General features: G+C 41.1%; 1 protein-coding gene and 1 pseudogene across 3 annotated transcripts; one reads left to right on the top strand and one right to left on the bottom strand.

Annotated features, from left to right (window-relative positions):
• The first annotated feature begins 1,560 nt into the window (after positions 1–1,560).
• On the top strand, positions 1,561–7,922 carry ccdc134 (coiled-coil domain containing 134). Of its 2 annotated transcripts, none has more exons than XM_081716753.1 (7): positions 1,561–1,752; positions 5,321–5,457; positions 5,537–5,658; positions 5,822–5,906; positions 6,246–6,427; positions 6,824–6,895; positions 7,091–7,922. In XM_081716753.1, exons 2-7 carry the CDS (start codon positions 5,349–5,351, stop codon positions 7,214–7,216), a joined length of 696 nt encoding a protein of 231 aa, XP_081572879.1. In that variant the 5' UTR covers positions 1,561–1,752; positions 5,321–5,348; the 3' UTR covers positions 7,217–7,922. The 2 variants fall into 2 exon arrangements, with proteins under 2 accessions (XP_081572879.1, XP_026882665.2); XM_027026864.3 differs by lacking the exon at positions 1,561–1,752 and adding an exon at positions 1,841–3,318.
• Positions 7,923–8,166: 244 nt separating this feature from the next.
• On the bottom strand, positions 8,167–10,048 carry LOC113587906 (GTPase IMAP family member 4-like; annotated as a pseudogene). The gene is made up of 2 exons (XR_014124342.1): positions 9,939–10,048; positions 8,167–9,855 (listed from the first exon to the last, which is right to left on the bottom strand). The product of XR_014124342.1 is annotated as a GTPase IMAP family member 4-like (transcript).
• Between the last annotated feature and the right edge of the window lie 7,920 nt (positions 10,049–17,968).

Here is a 17,968-nt window from a genome sequence, read left to right as displayed (position 1 = left end):
GTGGCATTTAAATATTAAATTGGCATTAAATGTCACATTCTTAAATCACCTTTCTTCCCCATTCTGATGCTCAGTTTGAACTTCAGCAAGTGGTCTTGAGCATATCACACTTACATACATTGAGTTTCAATGTAAATGTTATTCTACAAAATGGATCTGTACATTCTGTAGATTGTGTACATATATACACAACCATATACATTGTACATTGTGTATATAATCATAATATACATATATTGTACATACATTGTTAATATATTTTGTACATACATAGAATATATATATTTCTCTTTGCATATATATATTTTACATATATAGAATATCTATATTTCTCTATGCACCCCTGTTTTCTTTTCCTCAGTTTGGACAGAGCACTCTCAACCATTTCACTGCGAGTTATACTGTGTATGACTATGTATGTGATGAATAAACCAAACTTGAAACTTTCAGCCATGTAATTGGCTGAATAGATAACTTAATGAGCCATTGAACATGTGTACCTATTAACGTGGACGGCGACTGTATAAAGTGTTGCGTTTCTTTTCTTTGAATAGAATGTGCAGTTGTGTGTAAATCTGCATCATTTTGGGTTATTAGATAATGTCTTCAATTTTTTCCTATTTAAAATGTCTTCTAATTTTCTGATATTGTATGAGATTGGTGACGGTGGTTTTATTTCCTGATTTACTAGTCTGCTGTGAGGGTCTCTGGGTTTTCTTTTAATAGTTTGTTTGTATCCTCTGCTGTGTAACGGGGCAGAGTTTTTCCATGGCTGTATCAGCCTGAATCTTAAGAGCACTGGTGCAACATATTCCATGAACTAGGGGCTGCTTTCTTATATTTTCTCTCTCTCTCTCTCTCTAGTGCAGTGCTTTCTCTCTTTCTGAAAAGTTAAAGCAGAGCATAAACACTTTGTTGGATACACTCTGTCAGCTTACTCCCTCTGAGACCAGGACCAGCACTGTAGTGTATCCTGTATGCACTCATGTGTTTGTATGAGAGAGATTGATTGATTGTGTGTTCATGACTACACATGTGTATTGTACCTTGACCTGGTGGCAGTAGAGTGGGAGCTCTGTTCATCTGTGCTGCTGAATTCAGAGTGAACACACAAGACTTCAGTGTGTAACTAGAACATCAGTGGACCTGCTCTCTCCTGAACCGCCATGTCTTGCCTGGAAGGATCGTGAGCCCAGATACATGCAGTGTCCTAACTGGAAAAAGTTGTAAAATTGTTGATTGTTAATGAAATTGCGTTCGGATGATTTAACATTGGTCAGATGTTTAGTTATTAATTTATAAGCGGATGTGTTTATGATTTTCGCGATATATTAACATTACATTGTTCTTTTATTACATGCACTTTACGCGGTAAGAAAAGCTTGCTAATTTCTGGAATGACCAAACTCATTTTGGTGTTTTGTTAAACGTTACAAACTTTAACATTTGAGAAGTGTTGAAATTAAAGCCTTGTGCTTGAACTGAAGCACGTGTCCGCTACTGTGGCGGAGCGAGACGTGGGCAGAGCGCTGTGTACTAGTAAAACCACTCCGTGTGGAAACACTAGATCATTAGCTGTCAAACGTTCAACCGACAGACGCGTGGCAGCGGCGGACTGGTGCACGCGGGTAGTATGTAAATTACAGTTGCAAATTCGACTTCGTCACTTGAACATTTAGTCATACATTAACTGGTGTAAATTAGAAGAATAAGGGATATTTGTGCGGTGTAATTACCGCGGCTGCTTAAAAGGTAAGTGAATCACGAGCTCGTGTCATTCATCCTCCCGTGCGGTGTTTGCTCGGTTGACATCACTTAAGTATTACAGTCGTGGGCTCGGGGTGACCGAGTCACTCTTCTATCTGTCCCGCGACCATTTTCCAGATGTTGCTAGGATGGGCAGAAACGGTTGTGCCTAAGCGGATCGGATGCGGTTTTCTGGTCGGCCGTGAATCACGGCGGCTAAGTAGGGATGCACCAGGTCTGTAGCCGAACCGTTCGCCAGCTACTAATCGAAGTAACGCCAGACGTGATTTTATATTTCTAAAAGCTGGAAAGGTGGACTTGTGCTCAGCTAAACGTTGCTGCATCAGCAAGCTCCTAGCTGAAACCCACATCTTCACAAGACTGCAAGAACATCCCTTCTTTCAGTCTGGCTAGTATAATACCCTCGGTGGTGTTAAATGGAGCTCGGTTTATATATAGCTGGATGACTTGCGCGATTTACAACGTACATATTTACAGAGCAGACTAATACAAATACATAAGTTGATCAGTCGCCACGCAGTGGACAGCCTAAACGCAGGCGCCTGGTCCAGTAGGGCTGTGCCGTCCTCGTGTACGTGTAGGCCAGCGATATAAGAAGAGGGAAGGTGTTCGTTAAACGTACAACTTTAAACCCCATTCCGTGCTCTATAATGTGCTTTGCTCGCTCTCTCCTAATTCGGCAGGCTTTGCGAAGAGTCTGGAGTGTTCATGGCAGGCATCGTAACCCACTGAGTTAATATGTATCTGGTTAATTTACTTGCTGGTCAGTCTAGGTGCAGGAGACTCAGCTCTACGTTGTGTAACTGCGTTCTTTAACGTATACACCTGATACAAGCAAAGGAAGGTTTTAAAGGAACACTCCACTCTCAGACCTAAATAAAAGGAAGATATTTTGAGCTTTAGAGTAGTTTAGAATGTTTTGCTGTATTTTTGTGAAATGCTTTATTGGAGTTAAAGGGAATGGATGAACATTTGGTCTAGGCTATGAGCAGGTCTTTAGTCTGTAACTGAAGGTTTCTCCAGCTCACAGGGACTTCAGCACAGCATGCGATCCCAGTGTAAGCAGGAGTGTAGATTTACAGCCGTTGCACCGGACATCTCGCTCTATTTTAGGATAACATGGCCTTTTAAAATTCTGAGTAAATACTTTCCCACAGTTCCCTGAGCCAGCTGTCACAAGCCGAGTCTGCAATTACTCCATCCTCTCTAACTCCTTATTGACCTGGAGCTAAACTCCATTCCCCCTAACTCCCTGCTCAGATGAAGTTAAAGTGCTACAAAAAACAATCTGGGCTGCAGGTGATGTTGAGCACTCAAGGTTCTGTACCATGGGCTGTGCCTGTGGATGTCTGTCCCACCGCTGGCACTACCAGACTCCCAACACACTCAGCTGGTTTTATACCAAACCCTTTAGTGTTGAGTCATGTGCTTCAGCTCAGTTGAGTTCCCCCAGGACTGGGAGTGGTGTGTGTGTGTGGGCATGCTCACTCCAGTTCAGACAGGCACCCTGCTCTGCTGTCTCTTATCCAGGTGCAAAACCAGCAAGTTACGGTAAGTCCATTATCTCCTCCATGCGAGTTGTGATTGGCCCTGTGTTCCTGGAGATGGTTGACAGCTCCTGATTGGTCCTCTGGTATACCTTGTGCTCCCACAGTGGGACAGGAAGGTGCTGCATTTGTGTACAATGGTGTGACTGCTGAACAATCAACCACCATGCACTCTGGAGGACAGGATGCTAAAAGCCCACAGTAAAACAAGTTGATTGGTTGGAGGTTGAATAAATAAGATCAGTGGTAAAAGTACTTGACTTGTAATCAGAAGGATGCGAGTTCAAGCCCCACCACTACCTAGTTGCCACTGTTCAGCCCATAAGCAAGACCCTTATTACTCTAATTGTCACTTTGGATAAAAGTGTCAGCTAAATGCTGTAAATGATTCTAGACCAAGTCTAAATCTAGACCAGATGAGCTGCTCTGTACCAATTAAGGTTTTTTGGATAACAGCATCAGCAAAATGGCGTAAATCTCAACAAGCGATAATATTGTGTAGCCCAGCATACCCGTGAAGTGATAGTGTTCACGTCTAGGTGCTTTTGAAGAACTGGTTTGGGAACATTTTTGCTTGCCACAGTGTCAATGGAGAGGTTTATTTTAGACCAGAAAAAGAAGGTGGGTTGGAACAGGAAGCTTTGTTTATGCAGAGCCACGCATCAAACTCAAACATCTCAGTTTTGTTCCTGGAGCTCTGTATTGCGTCTCTAAGGCTAGATTAGATGCGGTGTGTCTGGGATTATATTATTCACACGGTCCTAATCTAACCTACTTTAGGATGCCTATAATACCAGTCTTTAAGTATCTTGTTGCCTCTAATCTATCCTGATTCATACTGTTAATGTACTCTGGTTCAAAAGCATTTTATTGAGTAAGGAGTGGTTTGCTAAAATCTAAAGTGAACTACTGATCTGGTCCGCTTCTCTCTCGCTTTCTCACTCTCTCTCTCTCTCGTTCTGTCTCTTTGCTTGATCATCTCCTCTGTCACTATAGCAGAAGGATGAAATATTAAGTAGAAAATCTGTCTGCTCCTTGCAGCTCTCTCTCTCTCTCTCTCCCCCTCCCTCCCTCTAGGTCTGTATTAGTGATGCTGCTCATAGTTCAGTAGGATGTTCCTCTTCAGAACTCAGAAATCAGCACACATCAAATATTAATCTCACTGGCTTTTATTTTTAGATTTGAGATGAGGCAAAAAAATCACAGAAGGAGAGATGACAAGGCACTGCTTAGAGAATGAAAAAAATAAATGGCTGAAGGTGCAGGAGAGAGTGAGAGATGGAGGGAGGGATAGAAGGAGGGAGGGAGATGACAACCATTCAGCTGCTTCTTCTCTGTTTATTCATAGTTGCCATGGAAATCAGCACCATGCTTGGCAAATGGTTGTAAAACTGGTAAAGTGTGAGCTACTCTATGTTCCACTGTGTACAGTTAAACTCCGCCCTCACTGTGGTCCTGCGATGACACTCAGTCCAGCACACCTTGATCACACAGGAACAGGAGCTTTAGCACAGCTAAAATTACAGTGATTAAACTACAGCACTAAAACTACAGTGTTTAAAATACACCATTAAACATAGTGTTTAAAATACAGTAATAAACATATAGCGCTTAAACTTCAGCATAAAATCTACAGCACTGAAACCAGAGCGCTTAAAATACATTCAGATAATGTAATACACAACAACTGTTACGGAATGCTGTATGTCTTATGTTTGAATGGTATATCCACTCTACACCCAGAACCCTAGATGTTGGTCAATATCACCAGGTCTGGCACCCTGGTTCTTTTTAGTGACTGTTTGTGGGTGAGTGTTTGTGCTCTGATTCTGTGAGGATATTGTTGATGACGACCTCTTGCGTCACCACTGGCTTTCTATGTTTTAGGGATTAGGGTTTATGCTGGTGTCTTTAGTCCGTTACCAGACACCTCAGACCGGCTTTACTTCACACTGCTCCCTGCCTCTGTTCCATTAACCAATGTGTTTTTTCTGTGTGTATTTCAGGTGAGTTGGAGTGGAGCCCCTGCTGGCCATGCTGAGTGTTTGCGCTGTGCTTCTGTTGGCAGCCACTGCTTCTGTGTGCTCACCAGAGTCCGACACACACACACACCAGCCCAGACATGACTCCAATTTGGAGATCTGTATCCTACCCTGCATGTGTGCGTGTGCATGTGTGTGCGCGCGTGTGTGTGTAGGGTCTTCTTCCTAAATGTGTATCAGATAAGCGTCTCTTTGAGACTAAGAGGAAGGATCAACTGAATGCACTGAAGAACCTGGTGGAGCTTAATGACGTCAACCAGCAGTACAAGATCATCGACATCATGCTCAAAGGCCTCTTTAAGGTTCCTCTCACTCTCCTCCCCTCACTTTGTCCCCTCTCACTCCTACTCACTCTCCTCTTCTCTCCTGTCCCTCTGGTCCCCTTTATGTGCAGTATTGTTCTGTCTTATACTGCAATTTCAACTGTTATTGAAATGGCTGTTATCAACAATAAACTTTGTGTAGGTATTGGAGGACTCCCGAGCTGTTCTCATAGCTGCTAACATGCAGCCTGATGATCCATTCCCTTTGGACGACAAAATAAAAGAGGGTTAGTGTGTGTGTGACCTCGTTCACTGTGCTCTATGCGCACACACACGTACTGTAATACACACGTGATCTCACACAGACAAATTGTATGTACTTTGGGATGGTTTAAGATGTAGTTTGACTGTTTTTATAAACTACTAACTAATTTCCTAAAATCCCCACACAATATATCTTCATTATCAGTTTGTCTTGAGAAAATAGAATGTAGGTTTTTAATGAGTTTATGAAATCTTGTGTGAGGTGTTTGTCTTGCTTCTGTAAATATATATAATGTGCTGCTGCTGTGTGTGGTTTGAGCTGCATTGACTGCTCTGCTCTCAAAGTCTCTGTCTCCCCCCAGCGTACTCCCATGTGGTGGAGAACACAGCGTTCTTCGGTGACGTAGCATTGCGGTTTCCGCGGATCGTGCATCATTATTACGACCGTAACACAGAGTGGGGGGGTCTGCTGCGCTGGGGTCTGCGATTCTGCAACCAGACCGGGGTGTTCAGCGGGGGGGCCCATCAGCACGTCCTCACACTGGTGGGTGGGGCACCTCTGGGTAGTGGGGACAGAAATAGCATCTGCAAACAGTCATCAGCTAAACACAGCTGCTTAGCCATAAATTGCCCACAGATACCCCCCTTTAATTAAAGTACCCAGACATACCACCTTTAATTAAAATACCCACAGATACCACCTTTAATTAAAGCCACCACAAACTATAACACTCAGACTTCCTACGAGTGTTGCTCTGACTTTACTGAACAGTTTTGCTGCTCACAATTTGATAGAAAGACATGATCAGTGTAGGTAATCTCTTGCTCTCAGTGTAGGTAGTCTCTCACTCTCTCTCTCTCTCTCTCTCTCTCTCTCTCTCTCGTGCTCCCCATCTCTACCCTCACTGTCTTCTCCCAATTGGTTCAACCCCCCCTCCAGATGTCACAGGAGTTGGGAATTACAGAGAAGTCTCCAGACTTCACTAACCCCTACCGTACGGAGAGAGACGATGTGAGATCACTACACACAAATGCGCTCTTGTACACACACGTACTCTCACACAGACATGTACTCGCACACACGTGCATTCTCATACACCGTTATTCTTAATCTTTGTCATTTTAAAAGTTGTGTAAATAGGTTATGATAGAAACAGTGTACAAATAGAGATCTTTACAATGACCTTCCTCTCTCTCTCTCTCTCAGGTGCTCCACACTGCAGAGGCCTTCCAGAAACTTCTTCGTGAAGAGCAGAAGCGAAGGAGGAAGGAGGAGAAGAGGAAAGAGATGAGGAAAGGCCCCCGCATCTCTCGCTCCCGCACTGAGCTATAGCGCCGCCTGTGGCCAAACGCTGACCTGTAGCCAGAGAGACATTCAGGGAGGCGGGGGGGGGTGGCGGTAGATCACACAGATCTCGGAATCAGTGGAGGTCAGAGGTCAGGCAGGGTACAACAGGTGAGCAAAAAAGAAGAAATGATGGACTTCATGTCAAAGAGAAGCCTGCTGGTTAAGGGGTGTGGCCATGGGCGTAGTCATGGGTGTGGCCTGTGATGGGTGTTCTAGGACATCTTCAGCTATGACAGTGCAACACCACACTGATTTTATACTGTTTCACTTTGATGTTAATCCTGAAAATACATAATGTAAAAGAAGTTATTGAACTTAAATAACTTATTATAAAGTCATATAAATAAGAAATACAGAATAAACTAGTATAACAGTGAGAGCTGTGTTTTTACAGCCAGTCGTTTACATCGTTGATGCTGTAGTTCTGTAAGCCTGCATCACCAGTGACTGGGAGATGGCTGCGGGAAACATGAACCTGCTGGGATGTGCTACCATCAGACCTCACACAGGCAGGTTTGCTATAGAAGAGGATTTGATGGGAAATGTTTCTTAACTGAATTCAATAGCTAGAGCTTGTTTAGAATATTTGAAGATGTACAAATCTTTGACTGAATTTGGTACCTGTCAGTTCTTAGGAAGGTTATATTTTTTAAAAATGTATAAAAACTTTGATTAAAGTTTTAAATGACAATTATGTAGGCTCATTTATGTTAAAGATTCTATTAGAATGTGTGTATGCGTGTGTGTTGGGCAGTATTAAGTTTTTGTCTAGTGTCCCGTGTGAATCATTAAAAAACCTCCTCTTGTATCTGAATCTGAAACGGTGGGAACAAAAGTTTTTGCTGCAATTCTCTTTATGGCCATTAGATGGCACTATGATGCCACGTTCTCCCTCAGGAGATCACAGCGTTGCAACCACCAATGAGATAAAGGGAACATGATTCAACCACCAATGAGATGAAGGGTATTGTATTGATTTTATTAGACCATTTCGTATTTAAAAAGAAAAACAGCATTCCCACACTTCTTATGGTGTGTTGCCTGTAATAAATACCAAAACAGATGATACAAAAAGTCCAAAGACAATGGATTCCATTGTGATCCATTATTTAGTGAGATGAATGAAAATGATACAACCACCAATGAATTAAAGGTAATGAAATTCAAACACAAGTTTCCTTGAATTCACCCCATCATCATGGGGGTCTACGATTCACCCCATTTTCATGTGTTGCCTGACTCATCCTACCATAATGTGTTCCCTGATTCGACCCTGAGTCAAAGGAAGCTAAATTATCTCGGGGGGCGTAGCTAGCTCATAGTGGGAATTAACAACCAAATTTGTCTGAAAATTGGGATAATGTTTAAAAAAATTTAGAATGTTTACCTAGATATGGCAGTGAGAAGACTAGATATTACACTTATGTACTATCATTGCACATTATGAACATAGACTAGTTACCACACATACTTGCACTGTGATTAAGAACATACACTATATATTACACGTATATACATCATTGTAAGTATGATCATTTTAGAGCAGTATTTTTAAACACTATACCAGCAGAGCAAATATTAAGATACAAGGGGTACATTTCATATGCATCAGCCAAGCAGCTATTAAATGACATGAGCCTATGTTCAGGTTAAGGATGACGCCAATGTGTCACTGGATAGCGCACATTCTTTGCTTGGCTAGTTTGACTGAGGCTCTGATAGCTGTCTGTAGCGCCTGAGCCATTCGGATTCCTTTCTCCACCGTGGTGTTTATTGTGCACTCCTTCTCCTCATCTGAGATCTTCATCACTCCAAATACCTTTGCCAGCTTCAAAATGTGTCTGTCCTTCCACACAAACTTTTGTGCTTCATATCTGGATTCCCCTATTAGTTTCCAGTATATTTTTTGCCAGTCGGTCAGGAAGACTTTAGGATTCTCTTTTTTGCACTGTTCCACTTTTTATTTCAGCTTCTGTTCCTGAATGTCCTGAATGGTGCTCTCCAGCTCCTGGTAGATCACATCTGTGTAGTACCGCCCCTCATTCTCAGCCACCATTTCCTCGATTTTCCCCAGCAGTTCTTTGAACTGTCTGTAGCTCGCGGCTGTGTTGTTTAAGCAGTGGTAGTGGTTTCTACATTTCGCCACTAACTCCCGGAGCTCAGGGTCTCCATTCTCGAGGAAGTGCTGAATGTTCTGCTTCAGGTTGTCTTTGTATGTGAAAAGGATCATTGTGTATTTGTCTGCGTTCTGAAACGTCTTCTTGACCTCGTCTACTGTGCTCTTCTCCTCACGGGTGAAGCAGCCTGCTAGGCTGATCACTACGAGGAAGGCATGAGGACCTGGAGACAGCCCATTATCTCTGTGACCACTTCCATTCTGCTCAGCTCGGTATCAAAGATTCCTGGTGTGTCGATGACTGAGATCTCTCTGCCTGCCCTCAGGGCTTTGTGACAGCAGCACTTTCTGGTCTGAGAGGCTGAGTTAGCGGCAGACTGGAACACGTTTCTTCCCAGGATGGTGTTTCCAGATGCACTTTTCCCAACTCTAGTCTTTCCCATGAGCACCAGTCTGAGCTGACGAACTCCATCACCAAGCTGCATCCATCCAGCAGCTGCCTGTGAAACTGGAAAAGAAACAGACCAGTAAGATCACTATGATTCATTTCCATCATATCCTTAATACTGTAATTATTTCTTGCAAACTCACAGTTGGTGTCAGTCTGTATACTGGCTTTTCTTTGTTGAGCCATGCAGAACTGTCTTCCATGTCTTTTTACCATAAGATAAATTTTTCTCAGTAAATCGATGACTTGGACTTTGTCTTTGCTGGTGTTAATAAAGCCATAAAGCCAGCTCATCTCCATGTGTGAAGAGCACCATGATGAAATTCTGGATGTTTGGACCAAATAATCCTTTAGTGAACTCCAGCATCTCCTCCTCATTCTGCAGCTTTTCTCCAATAGGAACCACGAGCAGAACAGCATGGAGACCAGACTGAGAGAGATGCACAAGCTTGTCTTTCTCATGCTGAAGTTGATCACCAGTGAGGTCTGGGTCCAGCAGATCTGGAGTGTCAATCACACACACTTCGCTCCCTCCAACCTTGCAGGTTCCTTCTTCACATGTCTTAGTTACTTTCTCTTTGTAGCGTTTTTTTTACTCTTGAACAGTTTCTGTTCAAGCATTGTGTTTCCTGAAGAACCTTTTCTAGACCCTCTTCTACCAAGCGGAGCAATCCTGATGGCAGAATCAGCAGCACTGGGGGAGGAGCCAGCAGCATTTAGTGTAAATATATTTTAAATATATGAATTACTTGAAGAGCAAATTTAAACCCTTGCGTCAGTAAAGGTTTTTTAAATTCATAAATATATTGTAAATATTATTATTAGATTTTTCTGCCTAGTTCTGTATAACAGTGAGCAGAAGAAGTATCTTGGAGGTCTGTCTTTGGTTTGTCCACCACTTCACCACTGTAGTTTCTGTGAAGAACAGGATTTGGAGTGAAAGTTCAATACTTTAATAATACCCACATATGGAGTGAGGAGTTTACACTGTGTCTGAATATCATTGTACTGTAATACCCACATATAGAGTGAGGGGTTTACATTGTGACTGAATAGCACTCTACTGTAATACCCACATATGGAATGAGGGGTTTACTGTAACGGTGAATGGTAAGGAGGCATATGCAGAGAAGAGCAAGATTTATTATGGGCAAATCCAAAATCAGAGTCGTAGTCGTAGTCCAGGGTCATAGAGCCAACACGGAGTGTACGTGGATACATGGTAACAAAACAAAAACACACGAAGGCTAGGAAACACAAAGGCACGGAGTAGAAACGTAACATACACAATGATTCAAATATACATGCATGCACGGAGTCAATAAACAACCACATTGAACAGCCCAACAAGGACGCAACGAGAGAGTGAGATTCTGGGAGGTGGTTGTTCCCCTGGGATGAAACTCCGGCTGTTTCCACACAGTCCGAGTTTGTTACGTCTCAGCGTCACCAAACCAGAGACAGCAAATCCCCTGCCGTTGCGGGTACACAGGCATGTCATCGTTCCCGGAAAAAGCAGGTTCCCGTGTATTTTGACGCCGACGAGATCCCAGGTAAGCGTCGAGAATCTACCCGTCTTGACCAATGTATCGGCTCTTTAACCCTGGACTGCCTTAACAACTCTGATTTTGGATTTGCTTATAATATATCTCACTCTTCTCTGCACGAGTCCGCCTTCTTACCGCTTACCGTTACATTTACACTGACTGAGATTCACTTTACTGTTATACCCATATATGGAGTAAGGGGTTTACACTGTGTCGGAATATTTTTCTAGCACTATTAATTGTAGGGGAGATTGGGGTAAGATGAGCCAATGAGTAAGTTGATCTGGGCAACCATACACATTTCTTTTGCCCAAAATTTGGTTTTCATTCTCCATTTCCATCTTTCTGTGGAAGGAAGACCCATGTGGATGAAGGGTTATGCATATTTTTCCTGTCAGTTTTTTGTTTTTTGGCATATAAGGCATAATAAGGTATTAGGTTTTGTCTCTCATCAGAAGTAATTAATGGCAAGGGGGTGTTACAAGGGTATGTTACCCCTCAAGTTTACATGAAATAAAATCTTTGGTGTTTAAATTTGTGTTGCATCCTAACAATGAATAAGGGACCTTATATTTCATATTTTATATGTATCTTCTAAACAACTGTATTGTCACATAATTACAGGAGAAAACTACATCCCTGGGGACCAACCCTTTATATTTCCCTGTAACCACCACTCATGAAATGGTGACTATTTCATAAATATTTCTACAACTGATTACTGTCAGAGCCAAGTAAGCCTAATTTTTGTTTAAAAATTGTTGTACAGTAAATATACACGTACAACAATTACATGTAAGACTTTTATGAAACACAGCACGACCCCCTACTCCTAGACTCCTCCCCATGCCCGTGTGATGTCCTGTGTGTGTGTGTGTGTGTGTCTACATAGCCACGCGCCTCCCTTGTTAGTCAGTTACGTGTTTCACCTGGCCCTTGTTAGAGTCGTCGTTATTGTGCATAAATCTGTTTATTGCTTGTATTGTTTTGTGTTGTTCACATAGTTTTAGTCCTCGTGTTTTAGTTTCATTTTGTTTGTTGTATTTAATAAACTTTTCGTCATGACTCGTCTCTGCATCCTGCCTCACTCCCCACGCTACATTATGGTTCTGAACAGTGACTAAATTATTAGCTCCACTAACCTCTCCACAGCAGAGAAGGCAGGGTGATTTCCATTAATACTGTCATCACTATCATCACTGTCCTCAGTGCCCTTTGCTGTTCTCTGGATTTCCTTTTCTGCCATGATACTGTCTGGATGGATGATGTTCAGAACGAAGCCCTCAGACAGAACCAGCCGGACTTCACAAACCTACAAAAAGTACACATTTCTAAGCCCAAACTGTTACTGTCATAATTCTGAACAACTCCTGCAGCAGGTTGAACAGATAAAGTTAGAAACAAATGCACATTATCACTCAAAGTACTGGTGCGCTTCTATTTCAGTCTGGCTTCTGCTGGGGTGTTGTCATCCTCCTATGCTCCCTCCAGGTGGCACTGTCCTGATGCAGGTCCTTTTTGGGTTTTCTGTCACACAGTGGGAGCCACACATTAGGAAAGGGGCTCTGGCATTGTCTCCCTCTCTCACAATGGTTATCATGACCTGATTTTGTTTTGTCTGTTTAGTCCGGCTCTGTTTTAAGGTGACACTGCACCGACTCATTAGTTAGTGCTAATGCAACTTTGATTCACTTTATTTGGTAAAATACCTTAAAATGACTTGTATGACAATCCAAATATGTCTGATATTAAATAAATAGGTTCCTATACGTTTGTGCTGTAAACATTTTCACTTGTTCTCCTGTAATCTTTTGAGTTTTGAGTTATTAAAGATTTATTAGATTGATTATATCACTGGTGTGATGGGGTGCAAACTTCACGCTGATTACACACCCATGTAAATAGTATATATCTGACTACATGCCCATGTAAACTATTTATATCTGATTACATGCCCATGTAAATAGTTTATATCTGATTACATGCCCATGTAAACTATTTATATCTGATTACATGCCCATGTAAATAGTATATATCTGATTACATGCCCATGTCAACTATTTATATCTGATTACATGCCCATGTAAATAGTTTATATCTGATTACATGCCCATGTAAACTATTTATATCTGATTACATGCCCATGTAAATAGTTTATATCTGATTACATGCCCATGTAAACTATTTATATCTGATTACATGCCCATGTAAATAGTTTATATCTGATTACATGCCCATGTAAACTATTTATATCTGATTACATGCCCATGTAAATAGTATATATCTGATTACATGCCCATGTCAACTATTTATATCTGATTACATGCCCATGTAATTAGTTTATATCTGATTACATGCCCATGTAAATAGTTTATATCTGATTACATGCCCATGTAAACGTTTTATATCTCAAAAACTAAACATCACAAGTGAAAAGCCAAATGATAAATGATTGAGACACATGGGCTGACAACTTCACAAAGTTATAATTCATTAATATTTAACAAGGTGTGGGCAATACCTGTGGGGGAAGTGTGGGGGAAGTGGAGGGGGCGGGTGACTATTATTTACTTCCAGGTGTTCCCAAGTGTTTCTAGGGCAAGCAGCTTGATTGGCAGCAGTTTCATCAAATAGAGAAGGCTTAGACGAAAACGTAGCGTCCTCACTTGCCTTATTTAGTCATCCCTTTAATGTTTAAAGGTCTGTGCACTGTGTTCTGTCAGTGCTTCAGAGTTGTTCACAGATAGCGTAGCGCATCGGTTTGACGCTGTTTGTCGAACCTGGTACAACCATAAGAATGATTTGATCACCAATACTTTTGGACTTCATGGAAAGGAAGAGGCTTATTTTAGCTGAAGTTTATGTGGGGTTGTTTGGGTGCTGCTAGTGTGGACTAGCTTGGCTGCTAGCATGGACTAGCTTGGTTGGCAGCATGGACTAGCTTCGATGTTTCCATTCACTGCTGGAAAAATTCGTAATCCTGCTACAAACTGTAAGTATAAATGAGAAAGTATACTATTTCTTTACAGTATTACAGCATTTACAGTATTAGCTACAGTATTTTCCCCCAATGATGCCAACAATGATGCTATAAAGCTAATATTGTTGTGGAACTTTCTGAAGTAACTTACTGTGATGTTTTAGCAAAAAGAAACATGCAAACTTGATGTATAGTGATTGGTAACTTTGTGTGCATTTGGAGAGGTTTTTGGACACTTTGGAGAAGTCTAGGACACCTACTGGAAAACATTGTGTAGCTACTTAGTCATTTCATGTATATGCTCAAAACTGTTCACTTTATTATACAAGACCCTGGTGAATCAGGAAATGTAGAGTATGAGTGAAAATGAATCAAAGGCGTTTTATGGTTTTTTGACATTTTCTTCTGTATTAGATGAACTCAAATGGAACCTAAATGATGGACAAATAAGCCTGGATGTGAAGGGATGTCTAGTCCCAAGTGTCTGCTTCAATTTGAATCCTGAATGATCATTGTGCTATGTGTACAATTTCAGATATTAGTGTTAAAGTGAACAAGTACAAATCATTCAAAAATGATCTTAAAACTGCCAGTGCGTAAAGGGGTTTAAACTCAATCATCATAATTTAGGAAAGAATGTGGGAGACCAGTGAGAGGAAGAAAAGTGCAGACCAGGTGGAACGGTGCTGCAGAGGGGCGTGGCTTGCTAGATCCCTGTTGAGAGGGGCGTGGCCTGTTAGATGCCTGTCCAGAGGGGTGTGGCCTGCTAGATGCCTGTCCAAAGAAGTCAGGTGCAGGATAATCTATAGGCTACTCACTTTCTAAAGCATTCAGCCTTCTGGTCACAACAGGACAGCACAAAAGAAGAGCCATCATAGAAACAATAGATGCAGCAGAGAAAGCCTCAAGATAGCTCTGGATTAAGAGAGTTGATCTGGGGCAGGCTGCTCGGGTACATGCAAGGACTTAATCAACCCTGGTCAGGCCACCCGGTCAAGGAGGATAGACACTCAGCACCACAGGTCCTCTCACACGATGTATGTTAAAACACAATGAATGGAAACAGTGATGTAATGGAAATTTATTTAAATAACACATTCTACAATATTTTTGACACCACCGTTATTCCTGTACTATTCTGAAATTAGTTCATCCTTTCTTGTTATCCTAAAATTTAGAGAAGAAAGATACAGGTTCTGTATTCAGGTTCACAAACAAACAAATAAAAAACCCATCATTAAACTGTGAGCAATGACTCTCATATTATTTTGAAGATCTTACGCAGTGATTCATAAAAACAATTTTTGAAACTCTGACATTTGTTCACTGCAGAATATCTAACTTCAGTTTGTACATTTTCACATTAGCACACTGTCACGGAACGCTCACCTCCCACGAGGCACATGGTTTGGCCCGCCACGTGACTTGGGAGGATATGTTTGTGGCCATGCCTGCACACACCTGCACCTTGTCTTGTCTGTGTATTTAAACCCGTGTCAAGGTGTGCGGTGCATTGGTCATTGTTATTGTAGCGTGTTTGCACCTATATGTATCGAGTCTTGATTGTTTAAATATCATGTTAAATGTTAAAAGTCATTAGTGTTTAGTGTGCTCATGTTCATTGTTTGTTTATGTTTTCACGTGAGTGCCACATTTGTCCTTTATGTTGGATGAACATTTATTCAAACACATGTCGAGGAAGTCTGTGCGTCCTGCTCCACGCCCTGCGGCACTCAGGCCGCCACACGTTACACACCCATTCACTGAATCAAATGGCTAGAATTATTTTTAACCCTGACACTTATAATGTCCTATTCCCCCTGTGATGTCCTATTCCCCCTGTGATGTCCTATTCACTCTGTGATGTTCTATTCATACAGTTATGTTTTGAACTTAATTTGTACATACTAATATTTTTTTGCCAAGTCAACGATTTTCTGACTATATTTTCTGCTAAGGTAAAACATTCGGTCTAAACTGGATTTGTAATTAAACCTAAAACATGTGTAACGGTGAGCAGTAAGTAAGCAGATGCATGTACAGAGAAGAGCAAGATTTATTAAGGGCAAATCCAGAATCAGAGTCGGTATAATGGTCCAGGGTCAAATTACCAATGCGGAGAGTACGGGGATACATGATTAACAAACAAAAACACACAAAGACAAACAAGAAGCAGGCTATAACAAAAGAGGCTAGGAAAACTCAGGGCTAAGAAACACGAAGGCTAGGAAACACAAAGGCACGAAGTACAAACTTAACAAACACGATTCAAATATACATGCACGCACGGAGTCAATAAACAATGAACAGCAAAAAACACAGGGCTCAAGACAGGGTTTAAATACATGAACTTAACAAGACTACAAACGAGGGACAGGTGTGGAAAATCAGGGTGGAAAATTCATACTGAGAAAGCAGGAATATGCTGCTGTGTAACTTGAAAAATGGTGAGCTGAATTTAAATAAAAAAATTTTTTTGATGAAAGATGAAAGTTACTCTGAGTAATAATAAGTTCTTTCTGATATGACATTGGTTTCAAAGTAATATTGGATGTAGGAGAACTTCACTGCTGAGTGATGGCTTTTGATTAAAAATCCATCTGACATTTTTATTTAGTAATTTATTTGTTGGATGTGAAGTTTAAATTTATATTTCTTTAGGCCTATTTGTTGACTGTGAAGTTTATATTTGTTCATTTGTTTGTTGAGTGTGAGGTTGGCATTTATATTTGTCGTGTTTCTATGAAGTGGTAAAAAAATCAAGTAGGGTCAATGTAGACTCTGCTCAAGGTTGTAAAGGTATTAGTTTATTACACTTTTATTACATTGAACAGAAGGTGAAGGGGTAGATGTGTCTCATTTTTAATCAATCCAGAGAAAAACCAGGAACAAAAAAGTTAAAATCTATATGATCTATAAAATTAAAAAGGTACTTGACTTGTAATTGGAAGGTTGCTGATTCAAGCCCCACCACTGCCACTGTTGGGCCCCGAGCAAGGCCCTAAACCCTCAATTGCTCAAGTTGTAGTCAGTTATATTTGTAAGTCGCTCTAGATAAAAGCATCAGCTAAATGCCATAAATGTAAACGTAAATGTAAAGAGGATGTTGAAGCAGGAACTATCAGTATGAGCATATGTAGGGGAGCCCCTCTCTCTTAGTCACTCAAGACTACAAAGCGAGGTCGATAAATACAGCTCAATAAAGACATACTATGTCCTAACAATGGGATTATGAGTTAGGTTGGGCTGGGACATCTGTTAGACTGACTGTGGCCACCAGAGAGAAGCACAGAGCTGCTTCTAAGTAGTCAATGGTAACCAGCATCACCTGCCATTACTTAAGGTGAGCTCACTGTTTTAACTAGCATGTTCGCATTTCAAATGCCATTGTTAAGATCCAGAATATTGCTTTTAAATATTTCACTGTATGAAGTAGCAAGGATTTACAACTTTAAGTTTGCATCACCTCAAACGTTTTCTCAGTGGTTTATTGACTACATTTGGGCATCTGATTAGTTTTTGTTACCCATTATAGCCATTTGTTCATTTTCTTTATTGTTTCTATATGTTGTTATTTTGCTACCTGATCAGATATAATTTTTTCATTAATAAGAATGTTACATTTACTGCAGGAAAAACATTAAAC

Source organism: Electrophorus electricus, chromosome 6, assembly GCF_041902795.1.
Source record: "Electrophorus electricus isolate QZ-2024a chromosome 6, ASM4190279v1, whole genome shotgun sequence".
In the NCBI taxonomy this organism is placed as follows: Eukaryota; Metazoa; Chordata; class Actinopteri; order Gymnotiformes; family Gymnotidae; genus Electrophorus; species Electrophorus electricus.
This window is presented reverse-complemented; position numbering and strand designations above follow the sequence as displayed.

Bases quoted from the DNA above. Each gene is read 5' to 3' on its own strand.
- ccdc134 (XM_081716753.1), top strand. From the start codon at position 5,349: ATGCTGAGTGTTTGCGCTGTGCTTCTGTTGGCAGCCACTGCTTCTGTG. The intron at 5,659-5,821 runs GTTCCTCTCACT...AACTTTGTGTAG, and splicing joins TGCTCAAAGGCCTCTTTAAG to GTATTGGAGGACTCCCGAGC. The intron at 6,428-6,823 runs GTGGGTGGGGCA...CCCCCCCTCCAG, and splicing joins ATCAGCACGTCCTCACACTG to ATGTCACAGGAGTTGGGAAT.